Consider the following 24,833-nt stretch of genomic DNA (forward strand, 5'->3'; position numbering starts at 1 on the left):
AACTGTATTGTAATAAAAGTTATGTGAACATGGTCTTGCTTTTTTTTCTCTCTCAAAATATCATACTCTATGAATTTAATGCCTTTTTTTTTTTTTAACCTCAACTAAGCACTTACACAGTATGGTGGTAACCTTTGCGGTTTGAAGTGCAACAGCAAAACTAGCACAAATTTCTTTTTCCTTCTTCACAGTTTCATGGATAGAATGTATTCATTCTTAGTGTAGATCTTGGCAACCTCAGTTTAGGATTTTTTTTTTTTTTTTAATTTCCTTACTCAGTTGAGAACTTTCACCTTTTCACTTAGAAGGAAGTACTTTACAGCTTCTCTTTGGTTTATCCAAATTGCCTGCATCACTATTCCTGTGCTTTAAGCCATTATTAAGTAAAATAAGGGTTACTTGAACACCAGCACTGTAGTACCAGGGACAGTCAATCTGTTAACCCAGGTCTGATAACCCAGATGGCTAATAACCAGGCTGCTAAGTGACTAGTTGATGGGATGTGCTGGACAGAGAGATGGTTACTTCCTGGGTAGCATGGAGCTGAGCTGAGGATGCAGAATTTCATTGTGCTACTCAGAATGGTGTGCAATTTCAGCTTAGGAATTGTTTGTTTCAGGAATCTTCCATTTAATATTTTTGGACTTCGGTTGACTACTGGTAGCTAAAACTATGGAAAGAAAAACCATGAATAAGAGGGGACTACAATACCTTAAGAGGAATCTTACATCTTGTCCACAAACTAGTTTGAACAAAAGTAACAAGTATTCGCTTAAAATTACGTACAAATCTTGACTCTGCTTTTGTAGGCAAATTGTTTAATTTTTCAGCCTCTCAACTTCCTCATCTGTAAAATGGATATAATAGCTACCATATCCATTTATTTGGAGGCCTAAATGAGACAGCAAAGTGAGGCACACAGTAGACAGCAACAAATGTTACTTTTTACCTTTCTTCCTGTCATTAATGAATTATTTTGCTAATAAATCTTGACTACAGTTTTAAAGGGAAGCTTCTTTTCCCCTCTCATTTTCTTTGTTATGTTTTGCCATATTTCCAGTATTTGACTTACTTTGCAATTGGTAGTTTCTTAAATCTGGCACTGGACTAGGATCTGGAATTATAGGATTAATTTTTTCTTCATGTGACTATTCTTACATAATTATTAGAAAAGTGGTTTTGTAAATATTTGAGGTTTAACATAGGATGTATGATTTAGCATTTGGCAAATAATTCAGCAAATCATAGGAGTCAAGAACCTATGGTTTCTTTTCTGTTCATTTGTCCTTTCCCTGATATTCTCATAGTCCATACTTTATCTTTAGTTAGGTGTCTACTCATCACTTATTTGCATACATTTAGTTTGATCTATTATTTTCTCAGTAACCATTTTTTCTTTCAGAACTCATTTTCTTCCACCATTTATAGTCTTCTGTTTTTCTGGTTATATAGTTTTATAATATGTGTTGTTCTTTAACTGTTTCCAACTTAGCTGTGTGTAGGGTCTTGGTTTTTGTTTTTTAATCTGTCCCCTGAATGATATTCATTTATTTACATTTGTTTACTATACTGTTAGGGCCTGGAGGATAGAGGTTATGTTTTATTCTTTATAGGCCCAGCTCCTCAGCATTACTAAATATTGTGTGAAGAAGCAGTATGTGATTGATGTAATTAATGAACTGTGGTGGAACAAAAAAAGTTCAGAATGATACTCATATTTACGTTTGTCACAGGGTTTTTTTTTTTTTTTTTTTTTTTTTTTTTTTAACCCTCTATTCTCCCTGCCCCTTTACTTCCTTCTCTCTCTTTTTTTTCTTCCTAAGAACAGGTGGCTGTGAGAGACTACTAAAATGTATTTGCATTTTTGTTTTTTAAGGGAAATAAAGCTAATGTTCATTATGCCAAAGTACCAAGTGTATAAAATAGATATTATTATTTATATATTTTTTCTTTTGCTCAAATTTCTTTTCAAATTATGATTGACCAAAAAGGGGAGGCACTTTGAAGAATGACTGTTTCCTTGGGTGAGTTTAAATTGTTGCTCTTGTAGCTGTGTTTTATTTTCTTTTGTAAATCATAAGATGAAATTTGTTTCTAGGTTATAGATGTGTTGAGAGGTCTTCACCCCACCCCATCCCTGTGATGTATCTGGCAAGCAGTTTTAATTAGGAAACACTAGCCATTTCCTTTTTTAGTTTGTATCATATATTTTTTCAGATTGATTATTGGGTGAGATGTTAAATTTCATAGCTCTGGAAGTGAAACAAATTATCATATTTTGCTCATAAAGTCTCTGACTTTTTATTTTTAATTTCTTCAGGGAACCTTTGAAGTTAAGGATTAAATGTTTTCCTAGATATCTTGAGACTGAAAAGTCTATGATCGGGCTGAGTGGATATTTATATAAACAGAGCAGCAATTTGTTCAGCTACTTAAGAAAAATTCAGGGGAACAAATAATCTCCCATAAAAGTATTTAAAAAGTATAAGAAAAACTGTTCAGTAACATTTACTTTTATAACATATGAGGATTTAACTGTTTAAGGACAGTCAGTATAGATGTTAATACATAATACCTTTGAGTTTACAAAACATTTTATTTGCTTTTCATAATAATTCTGCAAGATACCACCACTTTATTAATGAGAGGTAGAACTAACTCAGTTATATCCCTGGTTATTTTGTTTTGATCTTATGCATTTATCTTGATATCACATTTATATAGCACCTTTTTGCCTTCTCTGTGAAATTCTTTATCCATTAGTCTTATACTACCTGCGTCCATTTATGGATTTGGGTATAGGAGCCTTTTGAATTATGCTCCAGTATATGAACTCTAGAAACAATGAAAAAATGTGTTCTTTCAAGTTCATATCTTACCAGATAAATAAATTGGGGAGAAAATACTTAGTTCCTTGAGAATGCCTTTGTAATCTGGTTAGCACACTGATTAATTTTTTCTAAAATTTTGGTTTTTGAACTCCCTGATTTCTTTTGTAAAATCAGCTTTTGCTTTTAGTTACATTCTTCCCTAAAAAAACATTAACTTATTGTTCTTGGGAAGTAGCCCCAAGTGCCTGACAAAGCTTAGAAAGTACTCCACAGTCTGCCCTCTACCTTCTCAGTCTTTCCCCTTGACACTTGCCCCTTTGTGCTCTGTGCCCGTTCTACCCAACTTCCTTATGTTGCTTGAATGTTACGCTCTTTCAGCCTCAGACTGTTGCATGTGCTCTTCTCTCAACCTCGGTAGAATATGCTTCCCTCCCACCAACATTGTTTGGCTGTTCATTTTTCTGGTCTTAGTTTAAATGTCAATATTTTAGAGACATCTTCCCTTACTCCCTGATATCACACTCCCCTATATGTTTAGGACCCTCTGCTGTGTATTTCAAGATTCCCCTGTACCTTCCATTTGATGACACGTGTCATTGTTGTAAGTCCTTGTTTCATGTCTGTCTTCCCTGATAAACTACAACCTCCACGATGGTAAGTACTGTCTTTTCTTTTTCTCTGTTAACATCCTTTAGCCCATACTTGGCCCATATAGGTGCTCTATAAATGTTTGTTGACTCAAAATTGAATGATTAAAATGTTTGAAATAAAACAAAACTAATTTTTTAAAATTTTATTGAACTATAACATATTAAAAATCTTTAAGTATTTAAAACTGAAAATATTATACCACTGTAGTATTTTCTGTATCATCGCATAGTTTCCTTCGTCATAGGAAAGAGATGATGAAGAAGAATAATATAAATCAGGTAATTGTGTAATTCTAAGGAATTACAATCTTAATAATTGTAATGTCTTTTTTTTGTTTGGTTGGTTGGTTTGGTTTTTTTAGTGCTTATTTGTGTATTTGGTTCATGATATTTTTTGCTTAATTCTTGAAATCATTTTTTTTTTCATTTTGTGTATTTTATTTCAGTTAGTGTTTGAGTTTTCCTTTTCAGACATTATTCATATTTGTGATATCTGCTAAATCTTAAAAAACATGCTGTCTTTCAAACAGGAGATACAACTAACCATCAAAATTGAATATGTAGAGATTTGGAGGGCAGCTACTGTGCATACTAATTATTTTAGTTACAGTTGTAAAATAAGGAGAGAAGCTCTCAGGGGCGTTGTGTTGCCCAGGTAATTATTTCCCTTTACTCTTCTGTTCTCTCTTGCCTTCCCCCTCTTTTTTGTGGACAAAAAGGCTAATTATAGGAATTTCCTGGTATCCTAGCGGTTAAGGATTTGGCCTTGTCAATCCTGCAGCTGGGGTTTGCTCCCTGGGCCTGGGAACTTCAGTATGCCATGGGCATGGCCAAAAAAAGGGGCCAATTACAGGAATTATCATTCTAGTGTTGCAGCCCCCTCCTACTTAAACTAAAGTTGGTATTTTTGTTCATTATGATTATTGTTTTGGCATTTTATTTGTATGTTGGTCTGTTGCTAGATACAGGATAATAGGAGTGTAGAAATAAACCAACCTGTGTTGAATTATTTCCCAGATGATCTCTGGCTCTCAATATTAGATTGGATTTCCTACTAATATCTGTTAGTACTCTAGTTATTAGGCTATTCAGAAGAATTGTTCTGGTAAGATTTTCAATTGTGGCTCTATAGAAAATAAATGTTAAAAGTTCCTATTTATATAATTCATTCCCAAATAAACTGAACCTAAAATATCTTTGCCATCTTTTACTTCAGAAACTTAATGGGAAAGATTTAAAAAAAACAACTTATAGACAAAATTGATGGCCCTTTGTGTTATTTTATGTTTTGAATCAAACTGGATGTGAATTCTTTGCAGTATATCATTGAATTCCTTGTTGAACAGGCAATGATTATTTCTCTATAGTGTAGCATACGTTCAAATACTTTAATATACTTAGTCTTTAGGTTTTATTATGATTAAATAAATTTAAATTCCTTGCATCTTTATCCCTGGACTTACTTTTATCAGTCTTTGAAGTTAATCTCTTTGGACAGTTCATATTTTTTCATACTGCTCTTTTGAGCTCCTCAAGGTGGATTGAGCTACACTTTATTTAATAAAAAAAGATCAGGATCTATATGTATGCTCAATGGAGAAAACTTGGAAAAATGGAACAGCCCCAGAATTAACCAGTCTCACTTGTATCTGATATAAAAAGGTGTGTTTCCTTTCTGTCTAATATTTGTCTGCCTAGCCAGTGTGGTGGAGTGGTAAGAGTACACTGTTTGGAATCAGACTGCCTAAATTCAAACTTGGACTTCACCCCTGGGAGAGTTTCATTTTGTTCTTCCCTTTCCTTGTTGGTAAGAAATACCCCCTTATTGGGGAGAATAGTGGTACCCACCTTTACAGATGGGTGAAAATTAAATGAGAGCGTATATAAAGTGCCTTGAACTGTGCCTGGCACGTAGTAAAGCACTCAGGAAATAGTAGCCATTATTTTTCAAATCTGCTATACATCATAATAGTTTTCCATAGCTTTTTCCTCCCTATAATTGCAGCAGATAAGATATTCTTGAAGTCAGAGTAAGAACCTCTCTAGCTTCAACCTCTGGTAACTTTTCTCTTTCCTTATAGCTATTTTCTTAAGGTATTTGACTCCTGGCTTTGGCATAGTTTCTCTTTTACAGAATTACATAGCTTTTTTTTATGACCAATACAGTTGCATTATCTCCTTTTCATTCAAACATTATTTGTGGGAGTTCCCGTCGTGGCGCAGTGGTTAATGAATCCAGCTGGGAACCATGAGGTTGGGGGTTCAGTCCCTGCCCTTGCTCAGTGGGTTAACGATCCGGCGTTGCCCTGAGCTGTGGTGTAGGTTGCAGACGTGGCTTGGATCCCGCGTTGCTGTGGCTCTGGCGTGGTCCGGCGGCTGCAGCTCCGATTTGACCCCTAGCCTGGGAACCTCTATATGCTGTGGCAGCGGTCCAAAGAAATAGCAAAAAGACACACACACACACACAAAACACATTATTTGTGATTATTTAAAACAAATAAAATGTTATGTAAAGTTATTCATTACCAAATGCCTTATGCTACATAATACTTTGATGGAAATCACAAATACCCTATAGAGACAAGAAATTGCCCTCCGAGTGCCTGGTCATGGATATAGCATTATTTTGTTGGGAAAATTATTGTCTAAAGGGGTCAATCATTTTGAAATTTGTTTTCATGTGGTCTTGCTTACGTGTCTATCATTATTTTTGTACATACGTACATCAGATATATTATGGTTGGGTTGTACACCACTGCAATAAAGTGAATATTGCCATAAAGTAAGTCACACCAAGTTTTTGATTTCCTAGGGCACTATAGTCTGTTAATTGTGTAGTAGCATTTTTCTAAAACAAAACAAAACAGTGTAGATGCTTTAGAAAATAATGCTGTTGGAAAAACAGTGCCAGTAGACTTGATCAGTGTAGGGTTGCCACAAACCTTCAATTTTTTCATTGCTAAGCACAATAAAAATGAGGTATGTTTGTAGTTTATTCAAGTTTAGTTCTGTAGGTTTCCAAATTCTTGTTTTATAGTTATAAACCTATATAAACACAGATTGTGGAAATTAAAATCTAGGTACTGATTATCCAGAATCCATTCTCTTTTGCGTTTTAATTTAGGAACTATTTATGTGGTTATTAATTACAAATTATAACTTATTTTGCATTTTATATACAGAAACTATGGGAGCTTTCCAAGTGTTTTCTTTAGGCAGAATCACAGAATAAATTTAGTCCAAATATAATACAATGGCATTCTCTTGTGGTGTAGCAGGTTAAGAATGTGACATTGTCACTGCAACACCTTGGGTTGAATGTATGGCACAGGTTCGATCCCTGGCTCAGGAACTTCCACATGCCGTGGGCACAGTCAAAAATAAAGTCTTCTGGTAAACACTCTGATGTTACTTATCTGAGTATGCTTTTTTCTGTATCAGGAAAGGGCCTAAGCTATACCCTCTGAATTATATATTCTCTCTTCTCTTTGCCTCCTCATCTAATTCTTCTACTGCCATAAAAGTTAAATCTCTAGGTTTTAGAATCTACAGCTACACGCTTCTTGCATTGGACCTGCTGTCAGCAGGGCTCTGCTTTCATGAGCTGGCAAAAGCTGTAGGCACTAGTCCTAAGCCCAACAGTTCTTATTGTTAGGGGGAAATAGTTTTCCTACACTGGAGTAGACACTTATAGCATATTATGTTGTTCATAAGCATCAAAACAACAACAACAACAAAACCTAACATGCATTTTTGTTAATTGTAATTTTCCCCCAATCATCTTTTCAAGCAATGGCTTATTATTATTATTATTAGTGTCTTTTTAGGAGCACATCTGCGGCATATGGAAGTTCCCAGGCTAGGGGTTAAATCAGAGCTGTAGCCGCCGGCCTACACTACAGCCCACAGCAACGCCAGATCTGAGCCATGTCTGTGACCTGCATCACAGCTCTCGGTAATGCCAGATCCTTAACCCACTGAGTGAGGCCAGGGATCAAACCTGTGTCCTCATGAATGTTAGTCAGATTTGTTTCCCCTGAGCCATGATGGGAACTCCAACAATGACTTATTTTGATCTTGGATTGCAGTTTGTACCATGTATCCTTGTCCATTTTTTAAAAGTACTTAGGATAGTCTTGAGGATATTACACCAAGTGCAGTAAGTCAGAAAAAGACAAATACTGTATGATCTTCATTTATATGTGGAATCTAAAAAATACAACAAACTAGTGAATATAAGAAAAAGAAGCAGACACACAGATACCGGGAATAAACTATTGGTTACCAGTAGGGAGAGGAAAGGGGAAGGGGCAGTATAGGGGTAGGGGATTAAGAGGTACAAACTTATATATAAAATAAGCTACAAGGATATATTGTACAATCCGGGGAATATGGCCAATATTTTATAATAACCATAAATGGAGTATAACCTCTAAATATAGTGAATCACTATATTGTATACCTGTAATTCATATAGCATTGTATATCAACTATAATTCAATTAAAAAATGAAAAATAGTACTTAGGAGAAAACCTTTTGGAGAGAGGTGATGATATTTCTACTTTAGCTCTTTCTTATTTGCAGAGGTTTTATGTATTTTTTAATATCCTCAACAGTGGAGTCACTAAGGTTATTGCAGATGCTCTTTTCTGGAAGCCACCCACTTTTTTCCCCATGAACTTGACCAAATGGTACAATTTGTATATGAGAAAAACTGAGGTAAATATGCTTATGTTTATTATCTTTTTCTTAAATGAGCTGCATTGAAAACTTGAGCCCAGTTATAGGACACACGTACCATGTCCCTGGATAGACAGTTGTCACTTGTTTATATATGAATGAAATTAAACTTTAGTTTCCAACAAATTTATTTTTAAAACTTTGCGGTAACCTTCAAATTAGATAATAAATCAAGAATAAGAGATTTTTAAAAGGACACTCATGAAGAATAGTCAGATAAAAGATAAGAATACAATATTTTTAAAAGGACACTCATGAAGAATATCCAGATAAAAGTAAACTGTCATTAATTGTAAATTTAAAGTTTTGGTACATATAAATCAACATGCCATTAGCAGCCTAGCACAGAAATATATATAGAAGATAATCACAATTTAATGGAATAGAGAAGGATTATTTAGTGAAAAGATTGGAACAAAAGATTTGTTATTTAGGGGAGAAACATTTTTAGAAACTCAATATATACTAAAACTTCAAATGTATTAGCGGTTAAGTGAGAAATTTAAGCCACAAAAAAGTAAAGTAAAATGTAAATGGATATGTATTATACTGCTGGCTGGTAGGAGGACCCTTCACATTAAAGCAGTAGAAGTAGTTATGAAAGAAAAGAAAAAATACTGATAGAATTTTGGCTTTGTAAATTTGTGAAACTGTGAGATGTCAAAGAACAGCATAATATGAAAACCAAGTATATTGTGGAAGATGTTTCTGAAAGTATAACTTGAGAAATTGAAATTGAGAAAGAATAAAATCTCCTCAGTGTCAAGTTTAAACCAATATCTAACGTAAAGCCTAACTTTTATTTCATTAAGGAATATAACATAGCTATTAAAGTGCTGTTTATGAGGGAAATATCTGCAAAATTTTATGTGATTGCTTTAGGTGATAGAGTTATGTAAAGACCTTCATGTTCTTATTTTCTCCATTGAGTATGCATTAGTATTATGATTAAATAAATCAATTATTGAAAAATAACTTGGTCTGTACTAGGAAAGAGTGACTTGTGGGGGAATTTTATCAATCATTTTATTACCTAGAATATCCCCACAGAAGTAATAGTTAAGACCCTACTGTTCATATATATGTAGTTATATATGCAGTTATATCTAACTTTAACAAATTGTGGGCCTTTTGTTTATCTCTAGAAATTAGTTCTGTAGACTTGAGCACATAGACTTTGTTTCAAAGGCTGTTCAGTGATTTGCTACAGATGACACTTTTCATTGTTTTGTTCCTTTCTCTCTTCATACTTTAAAAAGACTGGTATTTCAAATGGATAACAGTGATTTCTGGAAGTTTTATTTCACCTTACTGGTCTATTCACTCAGAAGACTGGGTAAATATTTGTACTTACCCCTTTCCCTCTAAATGAAATACATTTAGTAGGGCAGTTGAAATAAGTAACTGTTCAGAGATATTTTGAATCTATAATCTGTCCAGAAAAGATAACCATTTTCGTTTTATTCCTAAACCCAATTGTTTACTGATGTTTAATTAATTTATTAAATCCACCAAAAATATTTTGACCTTGTACTAAGTGCCAGCTATCATTGTCAGCTTTCAGGCTAATCAAAGAACAAAGCAGAAAAAATTCCTGCCCATGTGGAGTTTATTATGTTGTAGCGTGGTGGGGGGGGAGAGGCAGGAAGTAAACAGTAAATATAATTAAGAAATAAAAGGTGATAAATGATGGAGAAAAAATACTAAGCTACATAGAGGGGATCAGGCGTTATATGGGTGGTGGGAGAGGATGAGTTGTACTTTTCAATGGACTGATCAGGTTAGGCTTCAGTGAGAAGGTGGCAGACATCTGAGGAAAGATTTGAAGTAGGTTGGGGAATTAGCCATATGTGAGGAGAGTATTCTGGCCATAGGGAATAGCCCATGCAGAGACTTCAGGAGCATAGCTGACATGTTGGGAGAAGTAGTGGATAAGGCCAGAGAGGTAATGGGAGGCAGCATTATGCAGTATCTTGGTAGGTTGATATATAAGGAGTGTGGTGTTTATTCTGAGTGAAATGAAGAACATTTGCAATTTTCAACAGAGGCATGATATAGGGCAACCATTCACTATAGCCTTACTAGAGGAGGTGACATTTTAACTGGCCCTGGCGGGTAAGATAGAACTTGCCAAGTGAAGAAGATAGAAATTTGCTTTGGCAGGCTTAATTTAAGTGTATTTCCCATCACCCCACTTAGGAAAATAAATGTACTTTTAAACCAAAGTCATATATGTTACTTGATTTAAGGTTAAAACTATAATAATGTCACATAAAGAACTTACTCCTTTGTGACCTCTTAACCATGCTCATTTTAAAAATTGATGTTCTAGTTTAATAAAATTTAAGGAGTTCCTATAATCCAAGAGACATTTCCTTTTTACTCAAAAATCCAATTAGTCTATTAACAATTTCTTTAGAAAGTGAATGATTGCCATTTGCCTTTCTACTATAAAACTGTAAATTTAATTGAACCATCTTGCATTTCTTAGTATTAATGAAGATTCATTTATATACTTTTTTATTTAAAAGGCTCTACACTTGGTTGTAGGAAATAGGGATAAGGCAGAATTTCTGTCCTTGAGGTACTTAAGATCTGGTAGGGAAGATAAGACATTATGCAAATTATATAGTAAAAGGAAATGTGAGTTTTTTGAATGGGAGTCCTACAGCATTCTCTCCTCTATAAAAATTCTCTGCTCATTCGATCTGGTCAGGTCTTCTTCAAATTAAACCTTCTCGGTTAAACTTCAGCTATCGAACCTTATTTATACTTTATTTAACTCCATGTATCAAATTTGAACCACCAGCTCAGCACCTGGGACATCCACATACTGTTTTCTCTGTATGTCATGTTTTTTAGTACAATGGTACCAGTTTGTAAATTGGTTGAGAGCAAAGACGCTGCTAGGTACCTTCTCCCTTAGGATGCAGTCAGAGTGTAGATATTCGATAGTTAATTGGTAGCAAAGCATGGCATAGAGTAATGTAGAATATAGTATTACCTATAAATATATTTCACTTTATGTTGTTTCTGGAAGGTTTTACTTGAAATGTTGACTGTAACTTTTTAAAAGGGATATTTTTATCAGTTGACTCTCAAAATGAAAATAAAGATTTAATACCAGTTTAGGTAAATATTCAGTAAAAACTATGTTTAAGAATGTAGTAACATTTCTCTTAAGGGAAGTGGTTTTTTTTTTTTTTTTGGCTTTATCAACTCTGAATTATAAATAGTCTTTATAACAAATTCATCTAAAAAGATTTGACATGTAAAAGTGCTTGATCATCATTAAGGATTTTATGGTTATCTCCAACAATCATTTTTATACCTGAACAGTTTTAAATATTTTAATAAAATTTGACATTTTGAGAATTTTGTAAACTTTAGATGTAGGAAATTAAACTACATCTTGGTAACACAGCACTGTCAACATTTGTGTTACAGGTATCACTTATTTTTCTTACAGAACAGACAGTAAGTCTGAGATGTCATTGATCCTTCATGTTTGGATAAGGTCGTTGGAGTTTTTATTTGGCAGGACAGTTGATGCCTGTGGTTTTGCGTGGTCTTTGCTCCAAATAAGTTTGGAGCCAAAGCACTGGGGGGATGTCTTTCATCAGGCCATTTCTGTGCATAAGGAAAAATGTCTGAGGGTTTTTTAGAAATGTATTGAATCTCTGTTATTGTGTAATGAGTTGAAGTCTAAATATACAAATTTAACAACTTTCATAGTTTGTCTTAGGTACACAGATGTTGAAATAGATTGTATCATAGAACTTTTATGCTAATGGCATGAGATATACTTTAGCAGAATAAAAATGATTGATGTAATAAAAGAACGCCGAAGCATGATATAATTATTCCCTGAAATATTACTGCTTTAGAACCTGAGAAGTATTCTTCTACCTGTCTCCTCGCCAGTCCCCCAAATTTTCTTTTTCACTTGCAACATAGTGTAAGCCAAACATTTATTGTGTGCAAATAAAATAATAAATACTGAGATTCTTTACAATACACCTGAGATATTGGTATTTCATCATCTTTAGAGCATAATTATAATAATTAATTAATTATTAATACTATTTAAGTATTTTGTACATATATTTAATTTCCTTTAAGTGACAAAGTGTAGTGCTTACTATTCAGTGTAGATGGTAGTCACACCAAAGATAATCTGCAGGTGAACCATGTGCCTACAGATAAGTCAGCATGTATTTATTGAGCACCTTCTTTGTCTGTAAGTAGCAGTATAGGAAATAAATACAGTAGTAATTTAGATGGAAAAGAACATTTTGGGCCAGAGTCAGCACATCAGCCTTTGTGGCAGAAGATAAATTTCAGACATATCCTGAAAGAGGGTTAAAATGGACCAGGTGGAAAGAGAGCAATAGGTTTTAGAAGGTTCTATAGCTTATAAAAACTATAGGTTCTAGGTTCATTATTCAGGTCTTTGACACTGCGTAATGCAGTGGCAAGATCCCCAGTTTATCTTTTAAAATAACACAGCAAATTATCCTCTATTTGTACTTGTTGCAAAAATTTTAAAAACATTCAGTATGTCATATTTAGATTTATCTCACAGGGCACCTTTTAAAGAAATAATGTCATATAAAAATGATTTGGGGGTTTAAAGAACACTAGCCAGAGAGTAAAGAAGTCTGAATTTTAATCATAGCTTCATGCCTTATGTTGTGATTTTAGACAGGTCATTTAGCTGAATTTGCTTGTTTGTAAAATGAGAATAATAGTGCCTGGCTTAACTTATTTAAGGTGAAATAATGGGCTCTTACTGTCTGTTTCGAAGGCTTTTAACCAGGAGCCATATACATTAGAAAACATCTTTATTTTTACTAAAATATGAGAAATTGAAATATGTGATTTCTTAAAAGATGACATTTAAGGAAATTAAGTTCTGAATTGTACTTATTTTCCCCCTTTTCTTCATAGCGGATACTTTATTTTCAAGGAAGCTGAATGGGAAATACAGGCTTGAGCGACTTGTTCCAACTGCAGTGTACCAGCACATGAAAATGCATAAAAGAATTCTTGGACATTTGTCGTCCGTCTACTGTGTAACTTTTGATCGAACTGGCAGACGGATATTTACTGTAAGTAGTTTCTAAAGTATTATCTTATTTCATGTATGGAGTGCAAAAACATTGCTTATAGTTATACTTGAAATTAAACCTTTTTTTTTTTTCTTTTACTGAAAAATTAGAAATTCAGGTAATTTAGCTTACTGTAACAGAAGGTTTTACTTAAAGTTGGACTTCAAGTTTGGAACATTCCTCAAAGCTTTGTTATGGCACAGTTATAGTTACATTATGGTCCTACATCATGAATAAGTGCAATTCTAGCATTATATCAAATACAGTTTGATATAATACAGTTTGACATTTTGTACATCATACAATAATTTTAATTCTAAACCAAGGGCATTTCGCGTAATGTGTTAAAGTAAATTAGAGGGGTCTGATAAATTTCCTTTAAAATAGTGAAGAAAAAATTCTGAACATACGTAACATGTTCTGCTTTTTATCTTTTAACTTTAGCACCTCATTCTTTAATATATCTATGTATTCAAGGAGTCCCTTTGGGTTTGTTTATTACTCTTTCTTTTAACTTGTTGAATGCAGAAAAGCAAAGCTTTTCAGCTTTTAAGTGAGAAAATTATTTACAGGAATATTTCAGGTTTATTTTTAGGTACCTTAACTATTATATCCACTAAGGGTTATACTACATTGCTAGGGTTGTACTTATAATTAAATACTACTCTTTGCGCTGAAGGTGTGCACTCATTCACAGGATTCCTAATTTTAAATGGGAAATGGAAGTTAATGTGGAAATTCCTATCTCTGACTTTAGAGAGAGCAGCTGTGACTTTTATGTGGTCATAACAATCATAGATTCCTGTTTTAAGTATATATGCTTGGGAACTAAGATTTATTTATATCTACTTTCTCTCCTTTTCCCATATACCCAGTCATCTATAAAACAGCTAAATGGCAGGATGTGAGAAAGGATTTCCATACATATCTTTCCCTGGTTCCAGAAACCATTTCAGGCATTTGCCAATCATTTCCTACATTAGTATTCTTCCTTTCACCTTTTCTTTTATCCATATGGTTTTCTTTCCCCCCCCCAATGATTTTTATTTTTTCAGTGTTTTATTTTACAGTGTTTTGTCAATTTTTGTCAATTTTCTGCTGTATAGCAAAGTGACCCAGTCACACATACATATATACATTCTTTTTCTCACATTATCCTCCATCATAAGTGACTAGATACAGTTCTAGTGCTATAGAGCAGCATACTGTTTTCAATGAAGCAGAATGAAAGTGAAATTTAAAAAAATTTTCTGACTGGTTATTATTTTTAGAGTGGGGAACAGATATATCCATGTTTGCTAAAGTCCTTGATAGACCTACAATTGCTCTAAATGGTAATGGAAAATTACTTTTAGCCTTTTTTGAGTTCAATATATATTTAAATTTATCTCTCAAAACAAAGTAAATTGGCATTTCTAATGTTTAAAAAGTTCTTTCATAAGTAATAAACTGAAAGAATGAGAAAGAAGCATTACTTTGTGTTCATACTTCATTTTGATGAGTATAGGTTTATGCCATTGCACTGAGGTTATAAAAATATTATATAACTATTTAATTTTTGATGTTGGTAGAATACCTTGTGGGAATTTTTTCTTTAAAAATGATAGGGATGGTAAAGATTTGTTTGTTTTTCTCTTATGAAGTGTTGTGTCGATTTGAATTAGACACATAATCTCCTACAACCTTTTGAGGGAAAATGCGCTGAGATAATGTGCTGTTGCTGTCTCCTGAGTTTAGTGGAGTAAGAGACATAGAAGAGCACTCATCTTTTTTTTGTCTTTTTGCCTTTTCTTGGGCCGCTCCCGCGGCATATGGAGGTTCCCAGGCTAGGGGTCCAATCGGAGCTGTAGCTGCCGGCCTACGCCACAGCCACAGCAACGCAGGATCTGAGCCACGTCTGCAACCCACACCACAGCTCACGGCAACACCAGATCCCCAACCCACTGGGCAAGGCCAGGGATTGAACCCGCAACCTCATGGTTCCTACTCGGATCCGTCAACCACTGAGCCACGGCGGGAACTCCTGGAAGAGCACTCTTAAGCCAAGGGTTAACAAACTATTACCCGTGGGTCAAATCGGGCCTCACACCTGTTTTTAGAAATACAATTTTATTCAAACTCAAGCATGCTGCTCTTTTTTTATTTTTTTATTTTTTTGTCTTTTTAGGGCCAGGGCATATGGAGGCATGTGGAGGTTTCCAGGCTAGAGGTCCAATCGGAGCTGTAGCCGCCGGACTATGACAGAGCCATAGCAACAAGGGATCTGAGCAGCATCTGCAATCTACACCACAGCTCACCACCACTAAGCAATGCCAGATCTTTAACCCACTGAGCGAGTCCAGAGATCAAACCCGTGTCCTCATGGATGCTAGTTGGGTTCATTAACTGCTGAGCCACAACAGGAATTTTGGGCAAGCTCTTTTTTACTGTAACAGCAGGGTTGAGTAGTAATGATGGAGAATGCATGGCCTGAAAAATCTAAGGAAATTGTTATCTTGCCCTATAGAGGGAAAAAAAAAAAAAAAAAAAAAAGGCAACCCCTGTTCTAGCTGTTTAATTCCTTCTTTTAAAAATATTTGATCTGGAAGTTCCTGTTGTGGCTCAGTGGTAACGAGCCTGACTAGTAACTGTTAGGATGCAGGTTCGATCCCTGGCCTTGCTCAGTGGGTTAAGGATCTGGCATTGCCCTGAGCCGTGGTATAGGTTGCAGACACAGCTCAGATCCCGCATTGCTGTGGCTGTGGTGTAGGCTGGCAGCTACAGCTCCAGTTTGACCCCTAGCCTGGAAACTTGCATATGCCACAGGTCTGGCCCCTAAAAAAAGCAAAAACAAAAAAAAAGGAATATTTGATTTGGGGAACAGGAATGATATGTGAAGAAGAGGAGGCTTTTTTTTTTTTCTTTTAATGATTTTTATTTTTTCCACTATAGCTGGTTTGATTATTTTCCTTTAGTTGACGACATATTTAAAGAAAAAAAAATTATCACTGTATTTTATATGGTCTTATCAAGAGTCTAAAAAATGTCGATGTTTTATATATGTGATGTAATTTGCTAACTGCCAAACTTACAGTCTCATTTGCAATTTTTTACTGATTTGTAGTTACAGATTCAAAAATATTACCTTATGACAAATTACAAAGATAGAAGATCACTGTTACTTAAAATTTCCTTATATTTTTATGATGATCACCTCAAGTGAGTTAGGGTACTTATGTGTCTATGTTAACTTCATTCCACTGGGAACACACCAGCCACTAGCTAATGTTTTGAAAACCAGTCTTAAAAACTGGTAGGATAAGCCTTTAGGTTAGCAGATTGTGATTGAGCAGTGAAATTCAAATTCCTATGAGGGAGTAGCACACTGTTGTTATTTATTGGAATACCAAGTCAGTAATGAAGCACTCAGTATTTCCCTTTTATGTATGTAGTATCTTAGACCTTGCACATTTATTATTAACTTTTAATGTTAGATATAGTCATAAGCTTTGATTAAGGGACTAGTTCCAAGGGACTTTTGAGTACTTTCTGGATAAGCACAACTAGAGGCTGTATAGCCCTGTGGTTAAGAGCATCAGCTTTGGTATTAGGGGGCTCTTTGTTTAACTCACAGCTTTACCACTTCCTAGCAGTGCAACTTAGAAAGATTATCTCATGCTTTTAATCTACAGTTTTCTCAGCCCTTAAAAAAAGAGGGAAGGAAATACATAATAATAGTGTGAATCCCACAGGATTTTTTTGGAATTATGTGAAATAGTACATGTGATTAGTATAGAACAAGATATCTAAGAAGCAGTCCTTAAGTTCTACCTCCTGCTTTTAATTTTATAGATAGATTTTATCCAGTTTATTTTCTTACCTAAAATCTTATTTATAAATGTTATGCAAGATTTACACTGAAATCATTCTGATTGATAAGTGATATTCTGTCTTAGAATAATTTTCCAGCATTTTGTTCTAGAATTTTTTTTTTTTTTTAAATAGCTGCACCCATGGCATATGGAAATTCTTGGGCCAGGGACTGAATCTGAGCCATAACTGCAGCCTTTTCTATAGCTGTGGCAATGCCGGATCCCTTAACTGACTGTGCTGGGCCAGGGATCGAACTCTTGCCTCTGCAGCAGCCTGAGCTGCTGCAGTCAGATTCTTAACCCACTGCATTACAATGGAAACTCATAGAATATTTTAATAATGGATGTTTCACAGTAGAATAATGAGAAGAAGGTAGCATAATTACTAAGTCAGACTGCTCCCTAATTCTTTGTTAGTTTTTAAAAATTTTTAACTTGGTTTCAGAATCATTGCCTCATATAATATTTACCAAAGAAAAGCAGAGTTAATGAATTTTTAAGAGTAAGTCATTTACTCATAATACAAAAGTATGTTGAAGACCATATAAAATTTCCTCTCTTTTTTCAGAAATATAAAATATATCTGTTCACATTAAGGCAAAAGAACATAAACTATTTTCATAAATTTGATAATTTATAATAAAGACTGAGTTTATGCTTTCTTTTAACAAACTTTCATCTTTCGGGAGACGGACAGTGTTTTAAACCCTTAGGATATAGAAATAACAGACATAGTAGCTGTCCCTGGAGAGTTCACAGGTGGTCAGTACACAGTATTGAACCAATGTGATAAGCTTTGACAGGCAGCACAAGATGCTGGGGTAGCATAAGAGCCAGGTACCTAATTCAGTGTGTGGTAGGAAATGGTAAGAGAAATTACTAGAAAAGTGACACCTCAACTGAGTTGACCTGTATATTACAGACTTAGGGATAGGCATTTACAGACTTTGGGAGAACATAAAATACAATTGTGTATTATTGGACATGACAAAGAGTTAAGTATGGACCATTGTTAAGCAAAAGCTAGAGATGTTGTCTTTATGACACAGGAAGAGGTTTTTTTTTTTTTTCTTTTTCTTGAAGACAGTGGAGCTAAAATGATGGACTGTCAGAACTGAGTAAGTAGACTTTCCCTTTTTAATGATCTCTTTGGCATTGTTCTAGAATATGGATTGAAACTAAGTGTATATACAGAGGTGTTGGTGACAAGGTTCTGGCAGTGATCCATGAAAGAGTTACAGTGGAAGATGGGATGGAATTAACAGATTAAAAATACAATCTCTAGGATTTAAGAGGTTTGCTTGAATGTAAGGAATTGAGAGGGAATAGTATGAAATGACATTTTTTTTAACTAGTGTGACTGGTTAGAAAGTTGTGTCATTTATTGTGGGAGTGTTGGGACATGTCAAATTTGAGAAACTTAGGTGGATTGTCAAATTGAAATGCTCAACAGTGGTGGGAGCTCAGGAGAGAGATCTGGGCCCAGAGGTCCAATTCGAGAATCACTGAATATGGAAATTGATTATTTTACTTGATATATATGTAATGTAAGAGGGCTGAAACTTCAACTTTTAAAGCAAACTGAAGAAAGGAAGACAAGTCAATAATTAAGACTGAGAAAAAGCTGCCTAAGAAGCAAGAGGGGAGAAAAAGAAATGGTGTCTTGGAGTTCCCGTCGTGGCGCAGTGGTTAACGAATCCGATTAGGAACCATGAGGTTTCGGGTTCAGTCCCTGCCCTTGCTCAGTGGGTTGACGATCCAGCGTTGCCTTGAGCTGTGGTGTAGGTTGCAGATGTGGCTCGGATCCTGCATTGCTGTGGCTCTGGCGTAGGCCGGTGGCTACAGCTCCGATTGGACCCCTAGCCTGGAAACCTCCATATGCTGCGGGATCAGCCCAAGAAATACCAAAAAAAAAAAAAAAAAAAAAAAGAAGTGGTGTCTTAAAGGCCAAAAGTTTAAAGTTGGAAACCTAAAATAAAATTAGAACTGAAAGGGCTCTTTTGGATTTGGCAAGGCTATTCATGACCTTAATGAAAAAATGTTTTATTTTAGTTTTTGGGATAGGAGTGAAATTGCAGTGCACTAAGGAGGGAATGCGGATTGAAAAATTGAAGGGACCATATACATTAATCTTGCAAAGAGCTTGACAATTGAAAAATTAAACTATTTTCTGAATGTGGAGTGCTACCACCAAACTTCATATTTGTGTTGTCCTCTTTGTTGTAGTGAATTTGTTTAGATGTCTGTCTCTGTTTAAAGTTGTGAACTTCCTACAACAAAAGCTTTTTCTTAAAGGTTTTTAGATCTGTAGTGCCTTGCGGAGTATCTGGTGCAAACAGGAGGCATACAACAAAAAATGAATGAATGAAACAGTTAGAGGTGTAAAAGTTAATAATGTCCTTTCTTTTAAGAAACTTGTTGGGGGAGCTGTATACAAAAATATCTGTAAGACGTCATAGTAGAACTGTGCTTCATTAACCTGGTCTTCTTCTGTTTCAAACTTGCAAAGCCCGTTTATGGCTTAGAGCCTTTGTACTGTCGATTCCCTCTGCCTGGAATTGTCTTCTCCAGAATATTCCTGTAGATGATTCTTTCTTTAGCAACTCTAGTCAAACACTGCTTTCTTAGAGACTCTTCCCTGACTACCTTCCCTCCTCAGACTCCATCATTGTCTGTCACATTACCTTACCTTACCTTGTAATGTCTCTTACTATCTGAAATTCTTATTCTTAAAAACTGTCTTTTATTGTATTCTCTTCCTGCTAAGCTCCATGAGGACAGATAGGACCTTGACTGAGTGATTTATGACCACTGACTAAAGTAGGAATCCATGAGTTTATACTGATGTAAATAAGTAAATAAATGACTGTGAGGGAAGAGAAAACTCTTATTTATAGTAGGATGCCAGTTGGCATTGTAGAAAGAATGGTGGTTTGGCAGCTATCGTGATGGTGGTTGATTCATTTGTACGTCATCGATGGAGGCTAAGACTGGTAGATACTGGTTAGAAGATCTTAGCATCATCTTGTATGTATCTCCACAAGATACTGATTTAATTGGTTATAAAGGGAAGTTGCAACTTTATGGAGGAGAAACATTGGAAACACTAACAAGAAAAAGTTATTAGCTTTGCTAGTGGGGGATGGGTTGACATTGTGTATCCTCTGAAGTGGTGCCTGAGAAAGAGAGCATCTTGTCTGTGGGATTCCTGCCAGGACAGTGTGGTCTGGGTCTGGTTATGGGAAAACAGAGACTGAGGTTCAGGGTCATCCTATGGAAGGAAAGGTCTGTATTCTTTATATAAACTTCTGAGGATGTGAAACACAGAGAAAGCCTGAGGAAATAGTCCAGGTCAAAGAGACTGAAGTGACCATATAACTAAAATTTAACATGTATGGGATCCGAGGCCAGAAAGGAATTGGATAGATGGAAGTTTTATCAACATGGATTCCCCACCTTATATAGATGAGTTTCCTTGTTTTAGAGAAGTACATACTGGAATATTTAGAAATGGGGCATCAAGCCTGCATAGTACTCTGAAATGGTATAGAAAAAGACTAATGGCTGTGTGTGCGTGTTTGTGTTATATGGAGAGAAAGTAAGGCGGTGATGGAGAAGATTGTTGATAGTTGATGAATCTGGATGATGGAAGACATTGGTACTGCTCTTAAAACTTCTGTAAGTTTGAAATTCAAAATTACTTTTGAAAAGTGTTTGGGAGGTAACTTAGGGGTGATACTTTGTATTTAGTCAGTTTGGAAGTAATGTAAAGGAGAGCTAAAGTACAATAATTTCTAAGAAGTATATTTTTGAAAAACTGGTCAAGGGGAAGAAACCAGGAGAGTAGCTGTAAGAGATAATTGATGTACAGTGGTCTTCAAGGAAGATAGATAAATGAATAAGTAGATGAAGGTGGAATGTATAAAGAACAGTTTATTTGGACTATTTAGATAGATAATTAGGTTCACAATGAGTAGATTCTACTTTTCAATGTGAAATATTTTATCTGATAAGAGTCTTGGCTAGAGAATGGGACTGGCTTCTAGAGATGAGTGAAAAAACCTGGTAATAGGGAAAGAATGATGAATGGGGAAAAAATAAAAGGCTCCCCAAATAAGCAGAGAAGTTAGGAATTTTCAGTGTTGCCAATTTAGTGTGCTTATCATCTTTTCCATAATGGTACTTAGAATTTGGGAGCAGGATAAGTGCAAGTGATTGTTACGTTGATAAAAGGTTTGTCATTGGGTCTATAAGTTGAAAAAAAAATGACATTATAGTATGAATGATCATGTACATGATGTTTTTAACATTTAATTTTGTTTGTTCTAATGACATCAAGAAGTGAAATCTGACTCATAAGTTGTAGCAATAGCAAGAAAAAAATTGTTGCTTCTGCCAAAGTATGCCAAAGTCTTCAAGATAATACTGTAAGTCTAAAAATCATATAATTTCTCTTACTTGTCATGTCAAAATAGTAGTCTTTGGTCTGCCCAATTCATGCTTCTCTTTTAGCAGGGGAAGTTTTACAGATTTACTTTTTATTTATTTATGTATTTATTTATTTTGTCTATTTGCCGTTTCTTGGGCCGCTCCTGCGGTGTATGGAGGTTCCCAGGCTAGGGGTCCAATAGGAGCTGTAGCCTTAGGCTTACGCCAGAGCCACAGCAACATGGGATCCGAGCCGCATCTGCAACCTACACCAAAGCTCACGGTGACGCTGGATCCTAACCCACTAAGCAAGGCCAGGGATCAAACCCACAACATCATGGTTCCTAGTCGGATTCGTTAACCACTGAGCCACGATGGGAACTCCAAGATCTACTTTTTAATCTTAAAGTCATCTGAGCAGAATGAACCTGCTGCACTTTTTCCCAAATGTGCGTGGTTTTCTGCTTGCAGAAATCAACCATTCATTGTCATTTGCTGCTCCATCCTGTAAAGTACTTTTCTTCATCATTGAATAGTTCATATAGTTGTTAGCCATAATCTAGCTTTTAGTTTAATAAATATATACATATATGTATTTATTTTGGGGGATTTTTCTATTTTGTTTTTTTCTTTTTATGAACACTCCTGTGACACATGGCAGTTCCCAGGGTAGGGGTCAAATTCAGGCTGCAGCTGAAAACCTGCGATGCAGCTTGCAGCAATGCTGGATCCTTAACCCAAGAGGGAGGCCAGGGATCAAACCCACATCCTTACAGAAACTATGTCAGGTTCTTAACCTGCTGAGCCACAGTGGGAACTCTGACATATGTATTTAAATAGTACAACTGAGCCCTTTAAAATTTGCCTTCCAGAAACTTTAAATTTGACTTTAGGTTCTGCTTTAGTTTTTATGTAGAATTTAAATGGCTGAAGGACCTGTGTCTAAAGTTGTTCCATAAAGTTTTCTTATTGAAGATAAAACTTTTTTTTTTTTTTGTAGATTTTAAGGATAATTTTAATACCCAAGCATATGACAAAGTTGAAAGCATGTCGCAAAGATCTATGCAACTTTTCTCTACCAGGATGGCAAAAGCAGATGCGTACTAGACATTGATTGCCTGGGCTTTAACTGTGGAGAATGTTGGCATTTGCTTTTATTTATCAGAATTTTGCCTCTCTTTATTTTGGAGTTCTCATTGTGACTCAGCAGGTTAAGAACCCGATTAATCTCCATAAGGATGCAGGTTTGATCTCTTGGCCTCACTCAGTGGGTTAAGGATCTGGTGTTAATGCAAACTGTAGCTTAGGTTGCAGATGTGTCTGGGATCCAGTGTGGCTTTAGCTCTGGCTATGGCTCTGACTGAGTCCCTAACCTGGGGAACTTTCATATGCCGCAGGTACAGCACTTAAAAAAAAACAAAAAAAACTGTTTTGAAGAAATTCTGATGTTTCCAAAAGGGAGTCACAAAATAGGAACTTCTTTGGGATAGACAAAAAATAGGAATTATCTGCAGTGGAAGAGATCCAGCTGTATGTTGGAAAAGTCACTGGTGGTACCATTTCCAGAGTACTTAAAAGTATTCAAAGAAATTCCTGAGATTCTAGTTTTCTTCCTTTGTCCAGTATCCTATAGAACATGGTGAAATTTTAAAGACACATGGATTTATAATTTTGTTGTGTATGGCTCTAGATGTTTATAGGGTACTTTAAATTCTTATGAATTTAAGAAAATTTATAGGGTACTTTAAATTCTTATGTTTAGGCAAATCTAAATCTAAACTTTTAAGTTCCACCTTTTATTAAGCCTTTTCACCAATAATATCTACACTGTTGTTTTTTCGGGATAGAGATAGGGTACTCTTTCAGCATTCTTGGCTTTATCTTTGGTTTTTTTGTTTTTGGGTTTTTTGTTTTGTTTTGTTTTTTTAGGGCCACACCCACAGCATATGGCTAGGGGTCGAATCAGAGCTGCAGCTGCCCGCCTATACCATAGCCACGGAGGATCCAAGCTGCGTCTGCAACCTACACCACAGCTTATGGCAGTGCTGGATCCCCGACCCACTGAGTGAGGCCAGGGATCAAACCCACGTCCTCATGGATACTAGTCAGATTCATTTCCACTGTGCCACAAAGGGAACTCCTTGGCTTTATCTTTGCATTGATAAGATGTCTTTTAAAGGAGAGCACTGTAAATTTAAGTTTTATTGAGGGATTTATGTAAGCTAAAGCTACACGCATTTTTTGTTTTTGAGTTTTTTGTTTTGTTTAGGTTTGATATAAAACAGACAAATAACATATTAATGAGCACTTTCATGGTAATTATCATAATTGTACATGATTGAAAAGTGAAACTGATGATTCACTGCTATCTTATGTTTGCTTGTCATTAAATACTAGCTTAATATTATAATTTGATTTAAAAATGAATTCCAAAAAGGCCTCTTCACTTTTCACCAGCTTGTGAATTTCTTAAAACTTATTGTGGCCAAAATATTAAAGTGTTTATGTTTTGTCTGCCTAAAGTTTTTGAGTAGCTTTCTCACCAGGTTAAATTCAAACTCCTTAACGGGGGCATTTAAAATCCCACCCTCTGTTACCTTCCTTAGATAAAACCTTTCCAGCTTAACTTTCTTAAAAAATGTCCTGCTTACACTTTGTACTCCCCACTTTTCTCACTTTGCCAAATTCCCAGCCCTAGAAGCAACATCTAAATATTACTGAAAATAAATGAATACTTCATTTTCCCCTGGGCTTTGGAACTTTGCTGAAAAACTTTGTCAGTTGAAGTTTTTCTAAAATCACACTAATTTTAGCAGGAAGTTCACTGTTGCCTCCAGGTTTTTTCCCCTTAATTACTCTTATTCCGCAGTATTTTCAGACTTGCCTTACTTCTTTTGGTTCCTTCTTTTGTTTCCCACTTCTCCACATTTAGAAAATAACCCTCAGATATTTGCCTTACTTGCTAAGGTTAGAATCCTCTAGTTTCTTTCCCCTTTGCTTTACAGTTACTTTCCCCCACCCTTCCTCCTTCCTAAGGCTTAGCAGCCTGTGTCTCCCTCCTGACCCTCAGCCAGACCCTAGGCCTGTGTTGTCCATCTCTCGCCTTTCACCATTTAAGTAACATTACTTTTATTTTAATGTACGTAACTCTCTTTAACATTTTGATTGAAAGACTGTAATGTTCTACACTTTGGTTTATTATTGACTTAACTAACATTTGA

At 35.3% G+C, this 24,833-nt stretch overlaps 1 protein-coding gene across 7 annotated transcripts in view; it reads left to right on the plus strand.

Annotated features, from left to right (window-relative positions):
• PHIP (pleckstrin homology domain interacting protein) overlaps positions 1-24,833 on the plus strand; it is a 130,528-nt gene that overhangs the window by 22,633 nt on the left and 83,062 nt on the right. For all 7 annotated transcript variants that reach the window (XR_014807727.1, XM_021092177.2, XM_021092190.2 and 4 more), the window contains one exon: positions 13,173-13,333. Coding sequence is in view for 6 of the 7 variants with exons in the window: in XM_021092177.2 (XP_020947836.1) it covers positions 13,173-13,333 (161 nt within the window). In the remaining variant the exon portion in view is untranslated. The remainder of the gene's footprint in view (positions 1-13,172; positions 13,334-24,833) is intronic.

Source organism: Sus scrofa, chromosome 1 (genome assembly GCF_054392235.1).
Source record: "Sus scrofa isolate SSC_HxYL_T2T_F1_AM1 chromosome 1, Sscrofa_HxYL_maternal_Yorkshire_Landrace_v2.0, whole genome shotgun sequence".
In the NCBI taxonomy this organism is placed as follows: Eukaryota; Metazoa; Chordata; class Mammalia; order Artiodactyla; family Suidae; genus Sus; species Sus scrofa.